The sequence below is a fragment of the Oncorhynchus masou genome, chromosome 4 (genome assembly GCF_036934945.1).
Source record: "Oncorhynchus masou masou isolate Uvic2021 chromosome 4, UVic_Omas_1.1, whole genome shotgun sequence".
Taxonomy (NCBI): Eukaryota; Metazoa; Chordata; class Actinopteri; order Salmoniformes; family Salmonidae; genus Oncorhynchus; species Oncorhynchus masou.
The window spans coordinates 10,570,464-10,596,258 of record NC_088215.1 but is presented as its reverse complement, the minus strand read 5'-3'; the positions used below and the strand labels follow the sequence as shown (position 1 = coordinate 10,596,258).

At 43.7% G+C, this 25,795-nt stretch overlaps 1 protein-coding gene and 1 pseudogene across 1 annotated transcript; one reads left to right on the top strand and one right to left on the bottom strand.

Moving 5' to 3' along the window:
• Positions 1-3,099: 3,099 nt before the first annotated feature.
• Positions 3,100-8,128, bottom strand: LOC135523717 (lysozyme g-like). The gene is made up of 4 exons (XM_064950562.1): positions 7,950-8,128; positions 4,819-5,009; positions 4,555-4,693; positions 3,100-3,632 (listed from the first exon to the last, which is right to left on the bottom strand). The coding sequence occupies exons 1-4, from the start codon at positions 7,951-7,953 to the stop codon at positions 3,499-3,501; spliced, it is 468 nt and encodes a 155-aa protein (XP_064806634.1). The 5' UTR covers positions 7,954-8,128; the 3' UTR covers positions 3,100-3,498.
• Positions 8,129-16,496: 8,368 nt separating this feature from the next.
• On the top strand, positions 16,497-24,648 carry LOC135520372 (lysozyme g-like; annotated as a pseudogene).
• The last annotated feature ends 1,147 nt before the right edge of the window (positions 24,649-25,795 follow it).

Here is a 25,795-nt window from a genome sequence, read left to right as displayed (position 1 = left end):
GCAGGATCGTCTGAGACCAGCCACCCAGACAGCTGATGAAACTGAGTTTGCACAACTGAAGAATTTTTGCACAAATTGTAAAAAACAAAAACATCTCAGGGAAGCTCACCTGCGTGCTCGTGTGGGCGAGTGGTTTGCTGATGTCAATCCAGTGAACAGAGTGCCCCATGATGTTGGTAGGGTTATGGTATGAGCAGACATAAGCTACAGACAATGAACACAATTGCATTTTATTGTGGCGTCCATCCGCCGCCATCACCTCATGTTTCAGCATGATAATGCACGTTGCAAGGATCTGTACATAATTCTTGGAAGTTGAAAATGTCCATGTTCTTTCATGGCCTGCGTACTCACCAGACATGTCACCCATTGAGCATGTTTGGGATGCTCTGGATCGATGTGTACGACAGCGGGTTCCAGTTACGCCAATATACAGCAACAGCCATTGAAGAGGAGTGGGACACCATTCCAAAGGCCACAATCCAAAGTCTGATCAACTCTATGCGAAGGAGATGTGTTGTGCTGCATGAGGCAAATGGTGGTCACACCAGATACTGACTTTTTTTTATCCACCCCCCTACCTTCAAAAAAAGAAGCATATCTGTATTCCCAGTAATATGAAATCAATAGATTAGGGCCTAATGAATTTATTTCAATTGACTGATTTCCTTAAATGAATTGTAACTCAGTAAAGTATTTGAATTTGTTGCATGCTGGGTAGTATATTTGGTGTTCAGTATTATTCCACCTTTCCAAAGGACCACCTATTAGTCTATGTATAACATGAGAATCTACATCCACGAAATATGTGAAGAATATTTTTTGCTTTTAAGTAGGTTGAGTATTGGCAAAGTGGGACACTGAAAATGTGCTTTCTGGAAAACCTTGGGATACGTAAGGCATTCTGTGAATTCTCCTTTATCACACCGTCATAAACGGAGAGATTCTTTGCGATTGCTTTTCCATCTTATGGTATTTCTAAAATAGTTATTAATAATGGCTAACCCTTTGGAACTCGTAGCTAATTGTATAGTTGAGAGTCTTGAGTTAATTACAGCTGAGATGGTTGCCATTCAGACTGTGGCGATGCAAAATCGATTGGCACTTGATTATCTTCTGTCGGCACAATGGAGTACATGTGCTGTTATTGGTGCTGAACGCTGTACTTTCATTCCTGATAATTCTGAGGAAATAACTGACCTGATCCAAAAGATCAGGACTGAGGGCGCTAAGTACCATGATTACAATCCAGGTGATGTAGGCTTAGTCATGTGGTTGTCTTCAACATTCAGTACATGTGGAAGTTTATTTGGTAAGCATGATACTTCCAATTCTTGGGAGTTGCGTTTATTTTTCTTATCCTCATCCAGGTTAAGTGTGCTATTGCCCGATGTTTGTCTGCTAAAATCCTATGATTATGTGATAGAGTACATCATAAGATTCATCAACCGTGTCCTTTTTGGAGATGGGTGCCAGTGGTGTTGACCAGAATGTGGTGGGGGTCATAAGGGTCTTCATCGTCACACCAAGCCTCATGACTGTGGTCAATGTGCCCGTGGTAACTGTCCTCGGTGCTGTAACGAACCATGCTCTCTCCGATGTGGTATCACACTTGTTGATACCTCTTCTCTATAACTTTGTGTGAAATCTATTTCTTATTGCAACGGCAAAGTAGAATATGCCCTTTGTGTTCTATAGAATTGCAAGGTGTTTCATGTGAAGGATTTTATGCTTACTGCCAATGTTTTTTATTCTGTCTATTTTTTCATGTTTTCTAAAAATACATTAGAACTATATAAAAAATGTTATGGTCTAGGGAGGAATATAAGAATATTTTGAAGATGAGTGGACGAGAGTACTAATGGTCAATAGCGAATTGTAAATAGGAGTTTGGTTTCAGTTCAACATCTGTTTGGGATCTGTGGAATGTCACTCCTGAACTCAGAGTGACACGTGCTATGTTCTGTACATTGAGTCGAGGGCAGGATACGTGTTATTTGGCCATTGGCCAAGTTGTACTGCAAGGACTTCTGATTGGTCAACCCCGGGCTAGGGTGGGGGTTATAAATGGCATCCTGTTCCTTTGTTCAGTGGGGGAAAGCTGAGGACAGGGGAGACTGACATCTGAACATCTACCTCCCAGCATAACATCTGGATTTGTCCTGTCTGAATAAACCTATTTTTCTCCCCTTGATTTGCTTTGGAGTTTGTGATATTGAAGAATAACATAAATTGCTAACAGCATCAAGAACATGCTATCCTTGCTTCAGATCCTGAGCTACAGGCAGTTAGATTTTGGTATGTCATTTTAGGTGAAAATTGTGGGACAAAAATGGTCCGATCCTTAAATTAAAGAAGGATTGAGACAATTGAGACATGGATTGTGTTTGTGTGCCATTCAGAGGGGGAATGGGCAAGACAAAAGATGTAAGTGCCTTTGAACAGGGTATGGTAATAGGTGCCAGGTGCACTGGTTTGTGTCAAGAACTGCAACACTGCTGGGTTTTTCACGCTCAACAGTTTCACCGTGTGTATCAAGAATGGTCCACAATCCAAAGAACATCTAGCCAACTTGACACGACTGTGGGAAGCATTGGAGTCAACATGGGCCTACATAGGGAGCCAGGGCAGCTAGACATCCTTGTTGAACACTTTCGACACCTTGTAGTCCATGCCCCGAGAGATTGAGGCTGCTCTGAGAGCAAAAGGGGGTGCAACTCAATATTATGAAAGTGGTCCTAATGTTTTGTTCACTCAGTGTATCTTTAGGTGTAATGATGTAATTGTCTATGTAAGGTTGGATTTCTTTTGAGTGGAAGACCATGTATTCATGTAAGTGATATTCTGCAAGAATCAATGGGTAGCCTATATTTCATTCATTTGAATTATTAAAAAAAAAATTCATTAATCACAGATTAAACTACATACAAATTGGAAATCAGCAATCACTCTACCTTGACAATTAAATGTTACCAAACTAAGAAAAAGTGAGTGTGTATTCTGTAAAATTGTATTTTTGAGAAGTAAGTCAATGAGTCATTCCAAGACATGACTGGGGTTGCTACCAGATTTCCACCATACTGATTTCAACAAAAGAAAGACTGCAATCATACATTTTATTTTTAAGATTGTATCTAGTCATGTTATTTCAATACATAGTGACGGTGCAAGACGATCACAGGGAGCACAAATAGGTCAGAAACATTTCTCTCATTACGTTGGATTGGAAAATTAGATGAACTAGAATGTTATAAATCTGTGCTTCCCAACTAAAAGTTTGATGATGATGAGTTGACTCAAGTGTATTACTGCTAGGCCAAAAGAAAAATGTGCACCATAGGACAAGGATCGTTAAACACTGGATTAATGAATCATAATTAATTAACAATTAAACATCAGTCTAAGTTTTGATGAGATAGTAGAAGATATGTCATTTACTTCACAATGGTCTTAATCAAAAACTGAATCGAAAACTGCTAGCCAATCACAGAGTTGACTTTAATAACCATTATGTCTGTAAAATTGAGCTCTGGCAAGAACATCCATGGAGTAGTCCCCCCCAGTGGTCATCACATCCACTCTACTGTAACAGTGGACATTATCCAGCCCCACATTGTAGGCTGCTAACCCTCCTGAAAAAACAAACACACAGGCTGTAATGTAGTCATGTAATCTATGTAGTTGTATAATGCATAATAAAGTTTGTATTACAACTATGACTGATCATCTCTATTAAACTCTGGCCAGTTTCCTTTAAGGACCCAAAAATTGACAGCTGTGCCATATAGATTGCAAAATTGTTGGGAAGAGATTTGATGTACTGATTCCTTGGCACATGGTTTATGAACTGATACAGAACCACAACAGATTTAAAAACGTGATTATGATTATACAAAATTATCGCAAACAACAGAATGTTATGCTATATAAGGGGGATACAACGATCCCACATCTCCAGATATTGTTGCGAAGAGACAGAATCATTAGATCATTTGTTTTGGTATTTTCTATACAGGGTATGTAGCTTGTTTTTGGTCGCTGGTTCAGGAATGTCTGGAGAACTTCAACATTTACCAGGAGCTAACTTGGCAAATAGCACTGCTGGGTGATTTGAAAAGTCATAGTCAATCGATCAATAAAATAATAATACTTTTAGCAAAGGTTTTTATCGTTGGTTTGCAATCTGTAGACTATGAGAATAGAAAACTGGATGGTCTTCAGAGATAGATGGGAGGGGTTGACAGTAGATGAAGGATGGGATTAAAAACAAACAAAAGATAACTATTGTAAAATGCATTGTTAGTCAAATCTATATAGTATGCATAAGCTGGAAGTAGAAGCCTAGGTGTTGTTTCTCATTTGTTTACTCCAACTAGGGGAGGAGTGGCAGGGTTAGGAGAAAATAATAAAGGAAACTATTTAGAAAGGATAGTGATATATATATTCTTACCCCCAAAATATGGGGGATTGGAAATGATGCAGACAATTACATTGTAGCTTCCATCAATCTAAAAACCTATTGGCAAGAAGGGCGGGTCAATTGGTAGGCAATACCTCTCAGCTGCTGCTCTTTGGTCCATGAAGGGAATTTTCTCTGAACCGATCCAATTATACCAACGAGTATCCCAGTTGCTTGACTCAGATGTTCCTCACTGTCCCATCCCCCCCGTGGAACGTGCCAGTTTTTGTCAACCTATAAAATAAACATGCAATAGAAATCTATGGACACCACTTTGTATTGTATTGTGAAATAAGAAACATGCTCTCTTGTCTGCCAACAACAGTATAACAATGTTACCTGCAAAACTGAGTACCTACCTGCATGAGTCCAAATGCATTTCCATTGTCCCCCCAACCATTGACCAGTCCTGCTCCTGTCCCAGCCCTGGTCTCTCGTGAGATGATCCCAGCTATGATGGATGGCTCCACTCCATGGTTATACCCCACTCGCTTTATGATGGACTTATACTTGTTCATGTATGGCAATTCTCCTGCCATTTCATGAGATCCTGTTTGTAAATGAACTTATTATATTTGAGTATTTGTCAGAACTTGTAAGAGTTGCCAGAGACCACTTACAGCTAGCTGTATGAGGTACAAGTAGTACCAACCTTCATATCATAGGCTATAATCAAGACAATTCACGTGAGATTAAATTCAAAGTGCACAGACTACACAAGACAAACCCAAACTGAAGTGTATATTAGTACAAGCCCTTTTGTAAGCTAGCAGTGATATTCCAAAAACACAAAATGTATATAGATTTCTGGTTGGGGTGAGTGGGATAAGTTAAGCCATTTTTTTACATTCAGCATCACTCCGTCAAGGAAAATATAGTCATCTTTCTATTAAATATATCCACATATATTTCCGGGTGTTGTGTATCCCAGGTATGGGGTAAATTGAGCTGAGGGACAGGGTAAAGTGTGCCATATAAACATTTCAGTACTGAATGAAATATGACCACTGCCTTTTTAAAACTCTTATTTCCAGAACACAATTCATCACAATAGTTTTTTGTTGTCTTTTAATCATTTTAGCACCTTTTAACAAAGGACTAACACCTAACAAACACTATGTGCTTTTGTTTTTACACAGGCCTCATGTTGCCTCATATCCCAGTGATAATGCCTTGCATCACACCTGAGAAGGAAACATTTCAATTTGTTCAACATACAAAGCCATTGGTTCAACTTACCCCAAGGTAAACATTTTGACTATATTAGCTGTCCTTAGAATTTCTAAGCAAACAGCTGTAGACAGGGCTTTCTCCTATAGAGCTTAATTTTTATGGAATGGTCTGCCTATCCATGTGAGAGACGCAGACTCGGTCTCAAACTTTATGTCTTTATTGAAGACACATCTCTTCAGTAGGTCCTACGATTGAGTGTAGTCTGGCCCAGGGGTGTGAAGGTGAACGGAAAGGCACTGGAGCGACGAACTGCCTTTGCTGTCTCTGCCTTGCCAGTTCCCTTCTCTCCACTGGGATTCTCTGCCTCTAACCCTATGATGGGGGCTGAGTCACTGGCTTACTGGTGCTCTTCCATGCCGTCCCTAGGAGGGGTGCGTCACTTGAGTAGGTTGAGTCACTGATGTGATCTTCCTGTCCAGGTTGCGCCCCTCTCCTCGGGTTTGTGCCGTGGCGGAGATCTTCTTGGGCTATTGTCGCCCAGGGGGGGGGGGGCTAGGGTCAGTCTGTAATATCTGGAGTATTTCTAGAGTGCTCCCTATCTGAGGACCTGAGCCCTAGGACCATGCCTCAGGACTACCTGGCCTGATGACTCCTTGCTATCCCCAGTCCACCTGATCATGCTGCTGCTCCAGGTCCAACGGTTCTGCTATGGAACCCTGACCTGTTCACTGGACGTGCTTCCTTGTCCTGGACCTGCTGTTTTGGACTCTCTACCGCACCTGCTGTCTAACTCTGAATGATCGGCTATGAAAAGACAACTGACATCTACTCCTGAGGTGCTGACCTATTGCACCCTCAACAACCTTTGTGATTACTATCTGACCCTGCTGGCCATCTATGAACGTTTGGACATCTTGGCCATGTTCTGTTATAATCTCTACCCAGCACAGCCAGAAGAGGACTGGGCACCCCTCAGAGCATGGTACTTCTCTAGGTTTCCTCCTAGGTTCTGGCCTTTCTAGGAAGTTTTTCCTTGCCACTGTGCTTCTACATCTGCATTGCTTGCTGTTTGGGGTTTTAGGCTGGGTTTCTGTACAGCACTTTGTGACATTGGCTGATGTAAAAAGGGCTTTATAAATACATTTGATTGACTCTAGCTAGATTTTCATGCAAATATTCTAAAATCCGCAAAGATTCACATTTTCCCACCAGTTGTGTGTCTCCTCCCAATGGACTTGTTGCTGCAATATATAACTTTTTGGTTGGCCTGACCAAATTCACATAGAAATGTTAGTTATAGATCTGTCATTCTCATTGAAAGCAAGTCTAAGAGGCGGTCTGTTCCATGTGCACTATTTCTATGCTTCCTATTTAAATTTTGTTTTTGCCTCTTTTACTTTCGGTTTAGTACACCATCAAACAGCTGAAAGTACAATATTTTTGGTTATGGGAAATATATGTCACAGGGTTTAGATGGTACAATGGTTCTCTACACAATGACTGCTTGTTTTGTCACATAAACGGAAATTAGGCGAACTATGAGAAGTTCTGCAACCAGGAAATGGCGGAGAAATTTATGCATATTGTGCCTTTAGTTTTCATGTACCTAATAAAAATCAAAACGTCAATGTTTCTATCGCATTTTCAACTCTACCGATAGTTTTATCACAACAACTGTTGCGCTAAATACCAAATGTGCCTGCCTACACTGTTTTTGGCTCGTGCGCTCTTGCCAACGTCTCACAGATACAATGCGGATAGACGGGTAGACTGCAGGTATGCTACACGAGATTATTATGGAGAAGAGCAAGAATGCTTTTATTTGTCAAAAGCAGTCAAGCATTGATCATCATGTCACTAGAATAAAAACCATTAATATTTATTGTAAAGGCGCATCAAGCTCATCACTGTGCACTCAGTAGACTCCACAAGCCCAGGTACTGGTTCTTTTCATCATCATTGATTTCATTTGTAGCCAAATACAGTAAACTGCATGGTTTCCTGCGTCGTAGTGACTCCCTATGATGGTTATGATATCAGTATGTGCACATTAAGGCATTTCCACCACCATTTCTTGCATTATTTATTTCACGAACACAAAAAGATCCCACCATATCGAACAAACAAATTATCTGTCTGCGTTTGTAAACATTTTAATGGAGCTTCCTGTTTCCATCAAAACTGTCGTGATATTTAAAAAAATAATAAAAAATAACAGTACGACTTTACTCTCATAAAAACTGTGGATGGAAACGTGGTTAGTAGATGGAACCGAATCACACCATTTTGCCTCTGTTTTCAAAAGATAAAAGCTTACCCATGTTGATGTTTTGATTCTTGAAACTGGAGATTCCTCAAAATGTATAAACTAAAACTCAAGTAGTAGTTGTGCTTGTGCTTGTGCTGGTGCTGTTGCAAATTTGACAAATATGCCTCTGCCCATGCACAACTGACTTCCTTTAGGCAACACTGTTTTTATAACGGACATGGAAAGATTAGGGGCTGACGTACCAATTGCAAGCAAATTGCACTGCATGGCCAAGCTCCTCCCCAGTAGTGGTGGAAAAAGTACTCTATTGTCATACTTGAGTAAATGTAAAGATAACGAAATAGACAATTACTCAAGTAAAAGTGAAAGTCACCCAGTAAAGTATTACTTGAGTAAAAGTCTAAAAGTATTTGGTTTTAAATACACTTAAGTATCAAAAGTAAATGTAATTGCTAAAATATACTTCAAAAGTACAAGTGAAAGTATAAATAATTTCTTATTCCTTATTTTAAGCCAACCAGATGGCACAATTATCTTGTTTTTTATTTATTTATGGATAGCTAGAGGCACACTCAAACCCTCAGACATAATTGACAAAAAAAGCATTTGTGTTTAGTAAGTCTGCCAGATCAGAGGCAGTAGGGATGACCAGGGATGTTCTCTAGATAAGTGCGTGACTTGGACCATTTTCCTGTGCTGCTAAGCATTCAAAATGTAACGAATACTTTTGGGTGTCAAGAGAAAATGTATGGAGTATAAACGACACAATTTTCTTTAGGAATGTCGTAGAAAAGGCCCATGGAGTTGGTGGAATAATCCTTTAATTCATTGCCATTTACTCAGCTGGGCCAGGGGCGCTTTAATTAGGTCAGGTGGAAATGTCCGACAGATCTCAACTCCATAAAAGGAGGAAATTGCCGTCGCCTGATCTCGCTGCTTTCTCTTCCTTAACTCCATCTGATCCAGAAGTTCTGTGTGTCCATGAATCCACCACAGACTACTCAGTAAATATACCACTTTATGGTTAAAGGAATTCCTGCCTCAGACTCATCCATTCCTCTGTCACCTGACACGTGACCACCTGTTCACCTTCACTGTCAGTCATCCTACCTGTCCAGCTACCCACACAGATTCCACTAATCTTTCAATGGTCCATCGAGAAGGATGATGACTGAACCAAAGACAGGTGAAAAGGAAATGGAGGCGGAGAGGCAAAAATTGTCTCCACTGGAAGGAAGAAGAGAAGAGGAGAGAGCAGCTGAGGGAAAGGTCTTGGAACAAAGGAAATATCCAGGAGCTAAGCCCAAAGCAACAAAGGCTTCATCCTCAACCACCAGCAGCACCAGAAGAACCAGGCAAGCACCTGGTGGTCTTAAGGATTATGTGGTCAAGTTTCCAACATCAAAGGGCAAGCCCACCAGAGCTCAAAGTGTTGATGGATCAACTATATGTTTGAGCCATCAACCATCCCCTCTGAGCCAAGGACTGGAAACTGCTTTGGAGCAGGAAAGTGGTCTACATGAAGAACCTATGGAGGAGGTAACTCCCACCGCACAGGTCGACCAGCTTCCTGAGGCAGGCTCCGCTCACTCCTTAACTAATGGGAAATCGTCGAAGCACTAGACGGAGTGGGAGTTCGACCAGTGGATACCCCTTTGGAAGTGGCCATGGCAGCCGCCATTCACTAGCCCTCAGCGATTCACAGACCGCTGTCCTACAAGAGAGGATGAAACTATTAGCTTTGGAAGAAATTGAGCGTCAGATTGAGGAGGAACGACAGGCTGATGAACGATGTCACCAATTGGATGTGCAGGCCCGTAGAGCTCTACAGAAAAGGGAATTAATTGCCAAGGACCTGGCACAGCAGCGATGGCACCGTCAAGCCAGAAGCGAATTGGAGGAGGCACGGATGGTCTCATCCTTCCTGGAGAGGTAACGAACAGGGAGTTGACCTGACCACCACTCCACATGGACCTGACCGGTCTGCCTTTCTTTCCCAATCTGCCCCTCTGGTACAGCATGGTACACAGTCCCCGGAGGCTCCGGGATCAACAGCCAACACGGAGCACGGGAGACAGGCCGCTCCGCCAACGCCCTCTATGCCAGTGACACAAGTTAGCATTCCTCCATCTGGACAAAGCATCACTCCTTCGCCTTTCCGCCAATTACCAACCAAGGCAAATCGTTCCTTTCGTCGTATGCCAGGCCAGTCCTCAAACAAAAGGTCGGAGGGCTCTCGCCCAATTCCGGCTGCCACAAATGGAGGGTCTGGGACAGTAGGGGACCGGCCCAATGAGGCCACAGTGGGCTCATCAGAAGTCTCGGGTTTATCCTTCAAGCAACCAGAAGAGGGAGCCAATATTATGAAACTTCTAGTAGCCTCAGCCTATGGAATTCCCAGACCCAAACTGCCATACTTTGAAAATGGAAAGAAGAGTGAATTTGTCCTGTTGGAAATGGCATTGGAGAGCCTACTGGGTATTCAGTTATCTGTCAGAACGCTACAAATACCAAGTACTAATGGATCATTTGCGGTTTCCCAGTGCATACAGGCTGGCCCAGTCCTTTATGCACTCCGCAACACCATACACTGCTGCTCTCCAGGCCCTGAAGGCGAGATATGGTGAGCCACGTCAGCTAGTCCAGAATGAACTAAACAGCATCCTGAACATGTCCCCAATTAAAATTGGAGACCATGCTGCCTTCCAAGAATTCTCCCCGGTTGTCCAATCCCTGACCTCGATGCTCCAATCCGTTGAAGGAGAAGACGGGAACGAGCTAAAATGTGGCTCCCACGTGGACAGGCTTCTTAGCAAACTTCCAGTGTACCTCAGAGACAGTTTCATTGAACATGGTTGGAGGTGAAGGCAAAGGCGAAGAGCATCGCTCACCAGGCCACAATCTCAGCCATAGCCACCGGGGGAAGGAAGGATTTTGAACGCCAAGAGGGACAGAAAAGGCCAAATTCCACTACCATGTACTTAAATAGTGAGGCTGGGGAGGAACCCGGGAAGAAGACCCCTCTCAAGAGCAAGAACATCAAATTCCAGCCCTACTGCCCATATTGCAATAGTAAGGGGCACTTCCTTGGCTCATGCCCCAGAGTAAAAAAGCTCACTCAAACTCAATTGAAGGCCTGGATCACTTCAGGCGAGCGATGACACAAGTGTGCCCGTAGCCATAAGGCGGAGACCTGCACATTGAGGAAACCCTGCAACCGCTGTAAAGAAATCCATCTCACCGTGTTGCATGCTCTAATTCCCCAAGAACAGAAGGAGCAGAGTATGCTCATGGTAGGAGCTGCAAAGGAGCTGTACCTCGACCAGCAGAACCGGTCTCCAAGGGTCATGTTGAAGGTGGTCAAGGTCACTCTGCAAAGTGAAGGGAGAAGAATTGATACATTCGCCGTTCTAGATGATGGGTTAGAAAGAACAATCATTCTCACGGCGGACATCCTTCAGCTTAACCTGGAGGAGACCCTTAATCTCAGAACTGTGCAAAATGATGTTATCCAAATGAAAGGCTCTGCTGTACCCTTTAGCATTTCACCTTCAGGAAACAGGGACGTGGCCTATAACATCACCAATGCCTTCACGGCAGATGGCTTGAATCTCGCAGAGCACTCCTGCCCGGTAAGTGTTCTACAGAAACAATATCCTCATCTACGAGGATTGCCTCTTCCTAACCTGGCCAGTGTAGCACCACTTATCCTGATTGGTTCAGACCACCCACATCTCGTCACCCCGACTGAGCCTATACGAGCTGGACCAGAAGGAGGGCCCATTGCTGTCCATACATCCTTGGGTTGGGCTGTGCAAGGTCCATCCCATCAACTTCTCTCCACCCAAGCTGTACAGTCCCAGCAAATCCTCTTCACCAGAAGCAATCCAGATGCAGCCACTGACCTCCTTCGGAATGTTGAGATGCTCTGGAAGATGGACACCTTCTCCAACCGGAAGCTACAGGAGGTCACTCGCTCGAAACATAACTCCTATGCATTAGACCTCCTGGAGAAGAGCGCCACCACCACTGAAATGGATGGCGTTAGCAGTTATGTAACCCCACTGCTACGGGTGCCCAACCATCCTCCTCTGGCAACCACGACACGGGTTGTACTCCCACTACTGCGTGGAACGGAGCGACGCCTGGTGAAGAATCCTGAGCTTGCAGAAGTTCATAACCGAGAGATTCATAACCTTGTGAAGGCAGGCTACATCATTGAAGTGACAGCTCATGAAGAGGGAAACGCACTCCGTGAATCCTGGTATCTCCCTCACCATGTTATCCAGCAACATGGTGGGAAGTATAGACTTGTCTTCAACTGTTCATTCCAAGCTGCTGGTCAAAGCCTGAATGACTGTCTACTCCCCGGACCAACCTTAGGTCCTTCCTTGCTCGGTGTCCTTCTCCGGTTCCGGCAGCACTCTACAGCCATCAGTGGAGACATCAAAGCCATGTTTCATCAGATTTGTTTACTGCCTTCCGATACCACACTGCTCCGGTTCATATGGCGAGATATGGAACGAGATGCAGAGCCCACAATCTATGAATGGCAGGTACTCCCATTTGGCACCACCTGCAGTCCTTGCTGTGCCATATACGCTCTGCAGAGACATGCACAGGAGCATCCAGACAGTGACCCAGAAGTATTGGATTCAGTGGAAAATGCCTTCTATGTGGATAACTGCTTACAGAGCATCCCATCCACGGCTGAAGCAAAAGCACTCCTTGATAAAGTACGGAATCTCCTGTCCAAAAGGCAATTTGAGGTCCGACAGTGGGCTAGTAACAGAGCGGAGGTTATCCAGCACCTCCCGCCACAAGCTAGGTCCAGTAGCAGTGAACTATGGCTAACGCAGTCTGGTGCTAACCCAGAAGAGCCCACTCTAGGACTGAGGTGGAGCTGCATACCGGATACCCTGGGGTATAAGCACCGCTCATCCCCGAGTATCGAAACCCCCACTCTGCTCACCATCTATCGGACCCTGGCCAGTCAATACGATCCCCTTGGGTATATCCTGCCATACACAACACGGGCCAAAGTCTTAGTCCAGGACCTGTGGCAGACCAAGAGGGACTGGGATGAACCAATCCACCCGGCTGACCTAGTGGAACGATGGATCTGTTGGGAAACGGAGTTAACGGAGCTCTCTGATGTCCAAATTCCAAGATGTTATGTACCATTCTGTGCTGACCAACCGGGATCATGCCTGGAACTGCATGTGTTCTGTGACACTTCGGAGCGAGCTTATGGGGCGGTTTCCTATCTTAGAGTGGAGGATAAGGCAGGCCACACCCATGTCTCCTTTGTCATGGCCAGGTCCAGGGTCGCACCCAAGAAGCAGTTGTCAATGCCTAGGCTGGAACTCAGTGCTGCCCTTTCCGGAGCCCAGTTGGCCTCTACCTTGCGAGCCGAGCTCACCTTGCCAATCCAACGGGTCATCTACTGGAGTGATTCGACCACTGTATTGACCTGGCTCAAGTCGGAGTCCTGCAGGTATAAGGTGTTTGTCGGAACTCGCATTGAGGAAATCCAAGACCTAACAGAAGTCCAGGACTGGAGGTATGTTGATTGCATAAACAATCCTGCTGATGACGTTACTCGCGGTAAAACCCTTATGGAATTGGCTAAACCCCATCGCTGGAGCTTGGGACACCATTCTTGTCCCAACCAGAGAACGAGTGGCCGACAGCCCCCAGGCATGCGGCCCCTCCGCAACCAACTGAAGCTCATGAGTTAAGGAAGTCCGCCCAACGCTACAGCATCTCTACGGAACCAACAACGGCTCTCCCTGACCTAACACAATCCCAAACACTGCCGGATCTGATCGCCGCCACAGACCAGACCTCAGATGGGTTGGCTTCTATACCCACCTCCCTTGCGGCAGAGACACTACTCCTCCAGCAAGCACAAGCAGTTAGCTTCCCTGAGGAGTTAAAAGCTCTGAAAGCCGGTAGGGAAGTGGCTAAGGACAGCCGTCTTCTCTCTCTTGCCCAGAATATGATCCAATCCTTGGAGTGATCAGAGTCGGAGGGAGGCTGCGCCAAGCAGAGGTTTTGGACCCAGATGCTATCCACCCAATTATCCTTGATTCCAGACACCCTCTTACCAGGCTCCTCATCAAGAGTTATGATAAGAGGCTTCTCCACCCAGGGCCAGAGAGGGTCTATGGGGAGATGAGGCAGAAGTACTGGATAATTGGAGGACGAGGAGCCATTCGTAAGCACCAATACGCCTGCGTAGAATGTCAGAAATGGCAGGCCGGAGCTACGGTGCCCAAAATGGCAGATTTACCCCCTGCTCGCTTGCGCCTCCTTAAACCACCCTTCAGGTCAACAGGAGTAGATTGCTTTGGCCCCTTGATGATCAAGTTAGGTCATCGTGTGGAAAAGCGCTGGGGCATTCTATTCAAGTGTTTGACAACCAGATGTGTCCACCTGGACCTACTGGAGAGTTTGGATACTGAAGCCTTCCTCATGGCCCTACGGCGGTTTATCTCCCGACGGGGGAAACCCTACGAGATCCTGGCTGACAGAGGTACGAACTTCAAGGCAGGAGAAGCCAGGAAGCCTTACAAGCCATGGAACCCAGCCTCCAGGATCAGCTGATGGACCAACAAATATCATTCAAATTTAACCATCCAGGCGCTCCTCATTTTGGAGGAACATGGGAGCGAGAGATCAAATCTGTAAAGACGGCCTTACGAGTCGTCCTGGGGGACCAAACTGTCACTGAAACTGTCTTGAGGACCGTCCTGATAGAGGTGGAAGGGATTCTGAACTTGGGATATCTCTCTGCAGACATCGCTGACCCCGATCCGGTTACACCGAATATGCTCTTGATGGGATGCCGAGATCCTTCACTTCCTCAAGCCATGTATGCTGATACCAACCTCGTAGGCAGACGCTGGTGGCGACACAGCCAAATGTTAGCTGACCATTTTTGGGCCCGATTCATTCGGGATTATCTACCAAGTCTACAGCACAGAGGGAAATGGCGGAGAGAAATGGCCAGCCTGGAAACTGGCCAAGTAGTAATGATGGTGGACCCTCAGCTGCCTCGAGCCTCCTGGCCGGTGGGCCATATAACTAAGACCATGCCTGGGACCAATGGTCGTGTTAGATCAGTGGAGATCCAGGTGAAGAACCGGACATATATCCGGCCAGTTGCCCGACTAATTCCTCTCCCTGAGATGACAGAGGACGGGGAGCAATGAGCCTTTTTTGAGGAGTGTGGAATTTAACAAATTTCCGGGGTGGCTGTAGAAAAGGCCCATGGAGTTGGTGGAATAATCCTTTAATTCATTGCTGGGCCAGGGGCGCTTTAATTAGGTCAGGTGGAAATGTCCGACAGATCTCAACTCCATAAAAGGAGGAATTTGCCATTGCCTGATCTTGCTGCTTTCTCTTCCTTAACTCCATCTGATCCAGAAGTTCTGTGCGTCCATGAATCCACCACAGACTACTCACCGGGGCTATAAAGCTGAAGCATCTGTTTAGAAAGTTCTCTCACCACCAAATATGGTAGTGGCCGGAAGTCCACTCGCGGGTTAATGGGAGAAGATGGAACTAGGTGAAACTGGGCCGAAGTTCTGCTAATTATCTCAGAGTAAACATCTGATCTCAATAAATTTTTCTGTTCCCAAAACTCCAATCTGTTGCGAACACAGCACACAAAGTTTTATAGACTTAATGCTTTGCCAAAGTTTCTAAAAATGCCATTGTTCAGAAGGAGTGCAAGGTCGAACGGAGTTTGTGCACACATGCACTTCACAGAGGAGGCATTCCCGAAAGGAAATATGCAAATGCATGTTACAATGTGCCAACAGGATCTCGCTAGATCTTGATTGACTTTGCCCACCTCCTTGCTTTTTCTGCACACTATGCTTCATTTGCTCGCACTGCAAATGACATAGATGAACTATATTGGGTTAATTAGGAATATCTTTGCTTGGGGCTCTATCCAGTCCGCATTGCGGAAGTTCAGCTTTACAGCCTGATAGAAATTTAAAGGAAATGTTCCCGCTTTAGTGGAGACTGCATTCACAATAAACGTCTCAATCGTCAATTATCTTTAAATGTGTCTCGTGGAATCTATAAAGCTTCAGCTTTACAGACTGAATAGAGCCCTGGGTCCTGGGAGCCCTAGCAATACAGCTGATTCAAATAATGATGCATCAAGCTTTGATTAGTTGTGTAGTGCTAGGGCAAAAAACTAAACATGCACCCCTTGAGGTCCCCAGAGGACTGTACTGCAAAGCAGGATCAATGAGTTAGCTAGCTAACTTACCTAAATCTTCTGAAATAACTAAACAAAAAAAATCTGAATATAATTTTGAAGTTGGCTCAGCAACCAAAAACACATTTCTAAATGTAGCTTTCTTTAATGAACCAGAAAATCTATAGTTATTACTGGTCTTCTTTCAGGTTAGTTGGCTAACTCATTGATTCTGCTTTCTGGTATACCCCTCTGGTCAGAGTTTGGGAAACGCTGGCTAATAGGCCTTGTGCCTCGGTGGAGGGTGCCCGTTTTCTCAGCTTCACCCCTTGTAGGCTACACACAGTTAACATCCCCTTCTGCTTCCACAAGTGGAAATGACAGAGCCACCTCAAGGTGAGTTGAGATAGGCGCGTCAGGTTGCATGAGGTCACGCTAAAAGCTTCACTACCATGCAAAACAGCCACATACTGTAACTCCTCTTGAAGTAAGAATATTATTAACTATCTATTTATCTAGTGGAAGGTCTGATAATATTTTTACCAAATTTGTAGGCTATTTATCGTTTTAGGTTGTATTTTGAGTTGAACTATGTTGGTGTTTTGTATGATTCCCAATTAGAGGCAGCTGGTAATTGTTGTCTCAATAATTGGGGATCATATTTAAGTAGTTATTTTTCCCACCTGTGTTTGTGGGATCTTGTTTATGTGTAGTTGCCTGTGAGCACTCCGTTGTCGTCACGTTTCATTCATTCTTTATTGTTTTTGTGCGTTTCAGTTAATAAACATGTGGAAACCATATCACGCTGCACCTTGGTCCGATAATTCTTACGGCGAACGTGACAAAGTGAAATGAAAAAAAATATTTGTTTCAAAATTTCTGAAAAATATCAAACGGAAAAGTGGTGCGTGCATATGTAGTCACCCCCTTTGCTTTGAAACCCCTAAATAAGATCTGGTGCAACCAATTAACTTCAGAAGTCACATAATTAGTTAAATAAAGTCCACATGTGTGCAATCTAACTGTCACATGATCTGTCACATGATCTCAGAATATATACACCTGTTCTGAAAGGCCCCAGAGTCTGCAACACCACTAAGCAAGGGGCACCACCAAGTAAGCGACACCATGAAGACCAAGGAGCTCCTCAAACAGGTCAGGGACAAAGTTGTGGAGAAGAACAGATCACGGTTGGGTTATAAAAAATATCCAAAACTTTGAACATCCCGCAAAGCACCATTAAATCCATTATTAAAAAATGGAAAGAATATGGCACCACAATAAACCTGCCAAGAGAGGGCCACCCACCAAAACTCACGGACCAGGCAAGGAGGGCATTAATCAGAGGCAACAAAGAGACCAAAGATAACCCTGAAGGAGCTGCAAAGCTCCACAGTGGAGATTGGGGTATCTGTCCATAGGACCACTTGAAGCAGAGCTGGGCTTTCCCGAAGAGTGGCCAGAAAGAAAAAAAAAAGCAAACACGTTTGGTGTTCGCTAAAAGGCATGTGGGAGACTCCCCAAACATATGGAATAGGGTACTCTGGTCAGATGAGACTAAAAGTTCACTTTTTGGCCATCAAGGAAAGCGCTATGTCTGGCGCAAACCTAACATCTCCATCCCCCTGAGAACACCATCCCCACAGTGAAGCAAGGTGGTGGCAGCATCGTGCTGTGGCAATGTTTTTCATTGGCAGGGACTAGGAAACTGGTCAGAATTGAAGGAATGATGGAGCTAAATACAGGGAAATTCTTGATGGAAACGTGTTTCAGTCTTCCAAAGATTTGAGACTGGGACGGAGGTTCACCTTCCAGCAGAACAATAACCCTAAGTAAACTGCTAAAGTAACACTTGAGTGGTTTAACCTCTCTGGCCCACCCGGGATGCAACCGCACCCCCTTGCAACAATAAATGCAAATGCGCTACGCCAAATGCTAATAGCACTCGTTAAAACTCAAACGTTCATTAAAATTCACATGCAGGGTAGTCATTTCAAGCTACACTCGTTGTGAATCAAGCCAACAAGTCAGATTTGTAAAATGCTTTTCGGCGAAAGCATGAGTAGCTATTATCTGATAGCAGGCAACATGCCAAAATACCAGAAGGGACGTAAAACAAAGGACTTAGCGTAGCCGGCGCTACACAAAACGCAGAAATAAAATATAAAACATTCATTACCTTTGACGAGATTCTTTGTTGGCACTCCTATATGTCCCATAAACATCACAATTGGGTATTTTTTTCGATTAAATCGGTCCTTGTGTACTTAAAATGTCAATTTATGAACACCGTCAGATCCAGTAAAAACACATTTTTTAAACGCAACGTTATTTTTTAAAATTAAAAAAGTTGCCTATAAACTTTGACAAAACACTTCAAACTACTTCTGTAATCCAACTTTAGGTATTACTAAACATTAATAAACGATTAAATTGATCACGGAGCGATCTGTATTCAATAAGCACGAGTTTGGGTAACGTAACTAACTTTTCCGGTTCCATTGTTTACATCTGTGGACTTGACAACCGGATGTGGCTATTACTCAGATGACCAAGGATTTAGTTGAATCGAAATCACAACACTGGTGACATCGTGTGGAAGCTGTAGGAACTGTAATCTCACTCTTAATTATTTTTCCTTCCAATAGACAATACATGGGCTGGCGGATTGATTTTTTCTTCGTCGATTTAGTGACCAGGTTTTCTGGCGATTTTGACCACGGAACTCGTTCTGTTATAGTCACATTGAATCAGTTCTAGAAACTTCAGAGTGTTTTCTATGCACACATACTAATCATATGCATATACTATATTCCTGGCATGAGTAGCAGGACGTTGAAATGTTGAGCGATTTTTAACAGAATGTTGAAAAAAGTAGCCCGATCTCTAAGAGGTTTTAAAGGGAAACATTTAAATATCTTGAATGGCTGAGTCAAAGCCCAGACCTCAATCCAGTTGAGAATCTGTAGTATGACTTAGAGATTGCTGTACAAGAACCCAAGGAGCTGAAGGAGCTGGAGCAGTTTTGCTATCCCAGTGGTTAGATGTGCCAAGCTTATAGAGAAATACCCCAAGAGACTTGCAACTGTAATTTCTGCAAAAGGTGGCTCTACAAAGTATTGGCTTTGGGGGGGGGGGGGGGGTGAATAGTTATGCACAATCAAGTTCTGTTTTTTTGTCTTGTTTTTTCACAATAAAAAAATATTTTGCATCTTCAAAGTGGTAGGCATGTTGTGTAAATCAAATGATACAAATCCCCCCAAAAATTTTAATTCCAGGCTGTGAGGCAACAAAATAGGAAAAATGCCAAGGGGGTGAATACTTTCGCAAGCCACTGTACTATACAATTGGATGACGTAGTACACAAAAAAAATCAAATCAAATGTATTTATATAGCCCTTCTTACATCAGTTGATATCTCAAAGTGCTGTACAGAATCCCAGCCTAAAACCCCAAACAGCAAGCAATGCAGGTGTAGAAGCACGGTGGCTAGGAAAAACTCCCTAGAAAGGCCAAACCCTAGGAAGAAACCTAGAGAGGAACCAGGCTATGTGGGGTGGCCAGTCCTCTTCTGGCTGTGCCGGGTGGAGATTATAACAGAACATGGCCAAGATGTTCAAATGTTCATAAATGACCAGCATGGTCGAATAATAATAAGGCAGAACAGTTGAAACTGGAGCAGCAACACGGCCAGGTGGACTGGGGACAGCAAGGAGTCATCATGTCAGGTAGTCCTGGGGTATGGTCCTAGGGCTCAGGTCCTCCGAGAGAGAGAAAGAGAATTAGAGAGAGCATATGTGTGGCCAGTCCTCTCCTGGCTGTGTCGGGTGGAGATTATAACAGAACATGGCCAAGATGTTCAAATGTTCATAAATGACCAGCATGGTCGAATAATAATAAGGCAGAACAGTTGAAACTGGAGCAGCAGCACGGCCATGTGGACTGGGGACAGCAAGGAGTCATCATGTCAGGTAGTCCTGGGGCATGGTCCTAGGGCTCAGGTCCTCCGAGAGAGAGAAAGAGAGAAAGAAGGAGCGAATTAGAGAATGCACACTTAGATTCACACAGGACACCGAATTGGACAGGAGAAGTACTCCAGATATAACTGACCCCAGCCCCCCGACACATAAACTACTGCAGCATAAATACTGGAGGCTGAGACAGGAGGGGTCAGGAGACACTGTGGCCCCATCCGAGGACACCCCCGGACAGGGCCAAACAGGAAGGATATAACCCCACCCACTTTGCCAAAGCACAGCCCCCACACCACTAGAGGGATATCTTCAACCACCAACTTACCATCCTGAGACAAGGCTGAGTATAGCCCACAAAGATCTCCGGCATGGCACAACCCAAGGGGGGGCGCCAACCCAGACAGGATGACCACATCAGTGAATCAACCCACTCAGGTGACGCACCCCATCCATGGACGGCATGAGAGAGCACCAGTAAGCCAGTGACTCAGCCCCTGTAATAGGGTTAGAGGCAGAGAATCCCAGTGGAAAGAGGGGAACCGGCCAGGCAGAGACAGCAAGGGCGGTTCGTTGCTCCAGAGCCTTTCCCACTCCTGGGCCAGACTACACTCAATCATATGACCCACTGAAGAGATGAGTCTTCAGTAAAGACTTAAAGGTTGAGACCGAGTTTGCGTCTCTGACATGGGTAGGCAGACCGTTCCATAAAAATGGAGCTCTATAGGAAAAAACCCTGCCTCCAGTGTCAGGACCCGGTTACGAACCTGGGTCTCCGGAGTGAGAAACAGTCACTTAACCAACTGAGCCACGAATAGTCAGCAGAACCCAGAAGATGAGGCAGACACAGCAGTACTTAAGACGGTGTATTTAATAAAGTAAAGAGGAGAAGTCCTTAAATACAAAAATGGCAAATCCAAAAGGTGGTAGGAATAGCACAAAAAAGCCTCAAGAGACACTCAAAAACAAAAACAGAATTCCACAAGAGCATCCACCGGAATCGACAAGAATACACAGAACACTAGGGCTGGGTGCTAACATACAAACACAGAGCACAGAACTGAGGGAAACTAAGGGTTTAAATACAAATTGGGGAAACGAGGCACAGGTGCAAATAATAATGGGGAACAAGGGAAAAAACATACGGTCAAAAAGCACAATGGGGGCATCTAGTGACCAAAACCCGGAACAACCCTGGCCAAATCCTGACATCCAGCTGTTTGCTTAGAAATTCTAGGGACAATTAGGAGGGCTGCGTCTTGTGACCGTACATGTAGGTATGTACGGCAAGACCAAATCAGAGAGATAGGTAGGAGCAAGCCCATGTAATGCTTTGTAGGTTAGCAGTAAAACCTTGAAATCAGCCCTTGCTTTGACAGGAAGCCAGTGTAGGGAGGCTAGCACTGGAGTAATATGATCAAATTTTTTGGTTCTAGTCAGGATTCTAGCAGCCGTATTTAGCACTAACTGAAGTTTTTTTTAGTGCTTTATCCGGGTAGCCGGAAAGTAGAGCATTGCAGTAGTCTAACCTAGAAGTGACAAAAGCATGGATTAATTTTTCTGCATCATTTTTGGACAGAAAGTTTCTGATTTTTACAATGTTACGTAGATGGAAGAAAGCTGTCCTTGAAATGGTCTTGATATGTTCTTCAAAAGAGAGATCAGGGTCCAGGGTAACGCCGAGTTCCTTCACAGTTTTATTTGAGACGACTGTACAACCATTAAGATTAATTGTCAGATTCAACAGAAGATCTCTTTGTTTCTTGGGACCTAGAACAAGCATCTCTGTTTTGTCCGAGTTTAAAAGTAGAAAGTTTGCAGCCATCCATTTCCTTATGTCTGAAACACATGCTTCTAGCAAGGGCAATTTTGGGGCTTCACCATGTTTCATTGAAATGTACAGCTGTGTGTCATCCGCATAACAGTGAAAGTTAACATTATGTTTTCGAATAACATCCCCAAGAGGTAAAATATATAGTGAAAACAATAGTGGTCCTAAAACGGAACCTTGAGGAACACCGAAATTTACAGTTGATTTCCAACAGCACCACAGGGTTCAAGTTTGTTTTCAAACTATAACATCTAACATTTCATTCAATTAAGTAACATTCTTTAAAAATACTGAAATTAAGTCAGACTAAAAAATATAGCATATTCACGCACAGTATACACGTCTATCTTCTTCCTTACATGATTGTGTATTTGGATAGTAAGCAAGCATAAAACATCACAGGAAGGGTATAGATGGCTCTAACACATGTGTGTCCTCATGAGTGCAGGGGTCTGGTCTGGTACCGTGTCTTTAACCCCTGGGCAACACCCCTTCTCTGTTTGTCCTCCCCTCCTTCCCCGCCCTTTTTTTTGATAAGGCACGAAAATGAAATGAACGATATTGTATAATTGGGATTATGGAATATTGAAAAAGTGTGCTTCAAATTGTTTACTTGAAATTATTTGTAGCTATCGTCTCTATCTGTGCGTGAGAGTGCAGTCGACTCAGTTGCCCTACCAAGAAACACGTAATACTGTAAAGTGTTGTGTATTCGTGCATAACAATTCAGGCGGATACTGGCTTGACCATTTTGCGAGTGTCAGTTCAGTTAACAAATGGTCACATTTGTGCAGCAGGTTTTTTCAAAAGCTCTCGGCTCAGGTTTAACATTTTGAGGATCTTCCAATTTCAAGAATTTTAAGAGAAAACAACAACATGGGTGAGCTTGATGTTTTTTCAAATAGTGTACTTGTGTTTAGTAGTTGGAAAAGATTTAGTAAATAAAATATTTGTTGTATTTTGGCATAGGCCTATGACCCAACAACAGGACAGTTAACTTCAGCTTGTGTTTGTCTTGTTGAGATAGCATTCGTGTCGGCATGGCTTGGAGACCTTATGAAGGTCAAGTCAAAATATGGAGACATTATGAAGGTTAAAACTACTGTTGCCTCTAAGGAGACAGCAGATGCTGATGGCCATGCTAGAGGTATGTGGTCTATGAAACTAACAGAACCTACATAATCAATATTAATCCATACATCCATTTCATTCACAAAAAGACTGAAAACACATTTACTTTACAACAGGTTATAGCGGGGTGACTGCATCTGAGAGAATGGCATGACAAAGATGACATAAAGAAATACATTGACATCATCAGAGAGGTGGGGATAGAGAATGAAATAGCCCCGGCTCTCATCTGTGGCATCATCTCAAGAGAGACCAGAGGTGGGAGAGCAATACGTATACCGTCCCCACCAATCGTCCCAAAACAAGGCTGGGGGGACTATGGAAGAGGCTTTGGGCTAATGCAGGTAGGCCCTCAGATTATGTGTAACTATTCATCGGTTGTGGAGTGATCATGCATCTACTTTCTTTCAGGGACACTGATGGAAAAATAATTCAATATCTTTGGTGCTGCCGAAAAAACATCATAATATATATGCAAACTGTTTCGACTTTGACGCATACAGGACGCTTTAGTAGCCTTACACGAGCCAGCCAGCCAGCATATTTCCTGTGTCTGTAGCATGAGAGGTTGATGTAAAAGTACAACCTCTGAACAGGATGCTAGTTTATCACGTGGTCTTTCCCCCAATCTATCTCCTTAATGTTAAGTGCGAAGCAGAGAGGAATTTTTACAATCTTTAGTATGACTCAACCGGGGACCTTCCGATCTCAGGGTAGAAACTCTAACCACAAGGCAACTGAGTTGGTATCTGGATTTGTGAAGGAGGCTATAAATGGAGTTTATACAGATTAACTTAAAAAAGCCATTGAAACTATTTCTGTTTCCATGACCTTTTATTGTTTGATGTTGACATGTTTGAAAGGCATTTCAACAGAAGTGAAGTACTGTCCATTGATTTCCATAATATTTTTACTAGGTTGATGTGGAACCAAATGGTGGCAACCACAAGAGAAGGGGTGAAAGGGACAGTAAGAAACATCTTGAACAAGCCACTGGGATTCTAATTGATTTCATCAAAAAAAATCAAAGACCAGTTTCTTGAATTTACCGAGGAGCAGCAGCTTAAAGGTACAACTATTATGAACTATTATTAATCATCAGTTCTAAAAGAGACATGAGGGGTGCCATAATGAAGCCTGAGTGCAGGGAAATCGATCACATGTGGCTGTACTGATAAGGGGAGGAACCGTTTAAGGCCCATAGAGAGAATGTCTGACAATGATAAGAATGACCATTATCAAAGGGGGGGGGGTATGAAATAGACCCAGCTATCATCTGTGGCATCATCTCAAGAGTCCAGAGGTGGGTGAGCAATATGGGACAAGAATGGCTGGGGTACTATGGAAAGTCCTTTGGGCTTATGCAGATAGGCACTCAGATTATAATTAATTGAAGTCACTGATTGGCCAGAGAATTCCAGTCACTTGGGTCGTATTCATAAGGGCAGGCAACACAAAGCATTTCAGAAAACAAAAAAAAGGCAGCTTTCTTATTGGACAAATCCAGGTAGTCCCTCTGTTTTCTTCCTCTTGGTGCCTAATGAATACATCCCTGGTGTCCAAGGTATGAATCAGGCCCTTGAAGTCCAGATTTGAGAGCTTCGAATGGAATTTATAGGTTAATAAAGTTGTTCATGGCATTTCTGTTAGCATTTTTTGATGCTGAGTACCATGTTTGAATGAGATTAGTGGGGGCTGGTCGTAGGACCTATAGGAGGACGGGTTGATTATAATGGCTAGGATGGAGTTAATGGAACAGAGTCAAACGTGGTTTCCATACATTTGACACCGTTCCAAAAACTCCATTCCAGCCATTACAATGAGCCCGTCCTCCCACCATCCTCTTCTGATTACAATGTAAGTGAAGTGTTGTCCATTGATTTCCATCATATTTCCTAGGTTGATGTTACTCCAAATAGTGGCAACCACACTCAAAAGGGAGAATAGGACAGCCAGGACCATCTTAAACAGGGCACTTGAGATTCTCAGAAATTTAATCAAAAAGATCCAGAGAAAGTTTCCTGACTGGACCAGGGAGCAGCTGCTGAAAGGTACAACATTTCATACGTCCTGGACTAACCAAATGGGTGGCCCTTGTCAAGAACATTTTAGCCTCTTATGGAAAGCATTGCTAAAACCTACCTTGTTTTTACCCTCAAATGACGTGTTATTTTGACTATTACTGTACTGCCAAATCTCATGAGAATTTTATTTTATATTTTACCTTTACTTTACTAGGCAAGTCAGTTAAGAACAAATTCTTATTTTCAATGACGGCCTAGGAACAGTGGGTTAACTGCCTGTTCAGGGGCAGAACGACAGATTTGTACCTTGTCAGATCGGGGGTTTGAACTTGCAACCTTTCGGTTACTAGGCTACCCTGCCGCCCCAAAATGGACACAGACACTATAAGAAAGGAATTCCATGATGTTGCCTTAATATATCATTCAAAGTAAACTGTGGGACCTACCATCCTTTTCAGCTAGACCATTCTAATGTCATGCTGTCTGTGTAGCCTAAATGTATCTGGAAGTTAGACCATACAGACTTGATTAACAAACAGTTAACATCTATTTCTTTTTTTGAGACCAGGCAAGCAAATCAAAAAGTTTAACTTTGTAAAAATACTATAGCAACCTTAGTTCCTCATTACCATATAACGACATTTTATAGGATCTCTGTTGTCAAGACCCCATGTGTCAAAAGTGAAATAGCATTAACAGGGGCATCCGTTAAACAGTAA

Excerpts from the sequence above, each read along its gene's own strand:
- LOC135523717 (XM_064950562.1), bottom strand. Across the intron at positions 4,694-4,818 it reads ATGCATTTGGACTCATGCAG|GTTGACAAAAACTGGCACGT; the intron begins GTAGGTACTCAG and ends TTTATTTTATAG. Across the intron at positions 3,633-4,554 it reads CAAAGAGCAGCAGCTGAGAG|GAGGGTTAGCAGCCTACAAT; the intron begins GTATTGCCTACC and ends TTGTTTTTTCAG.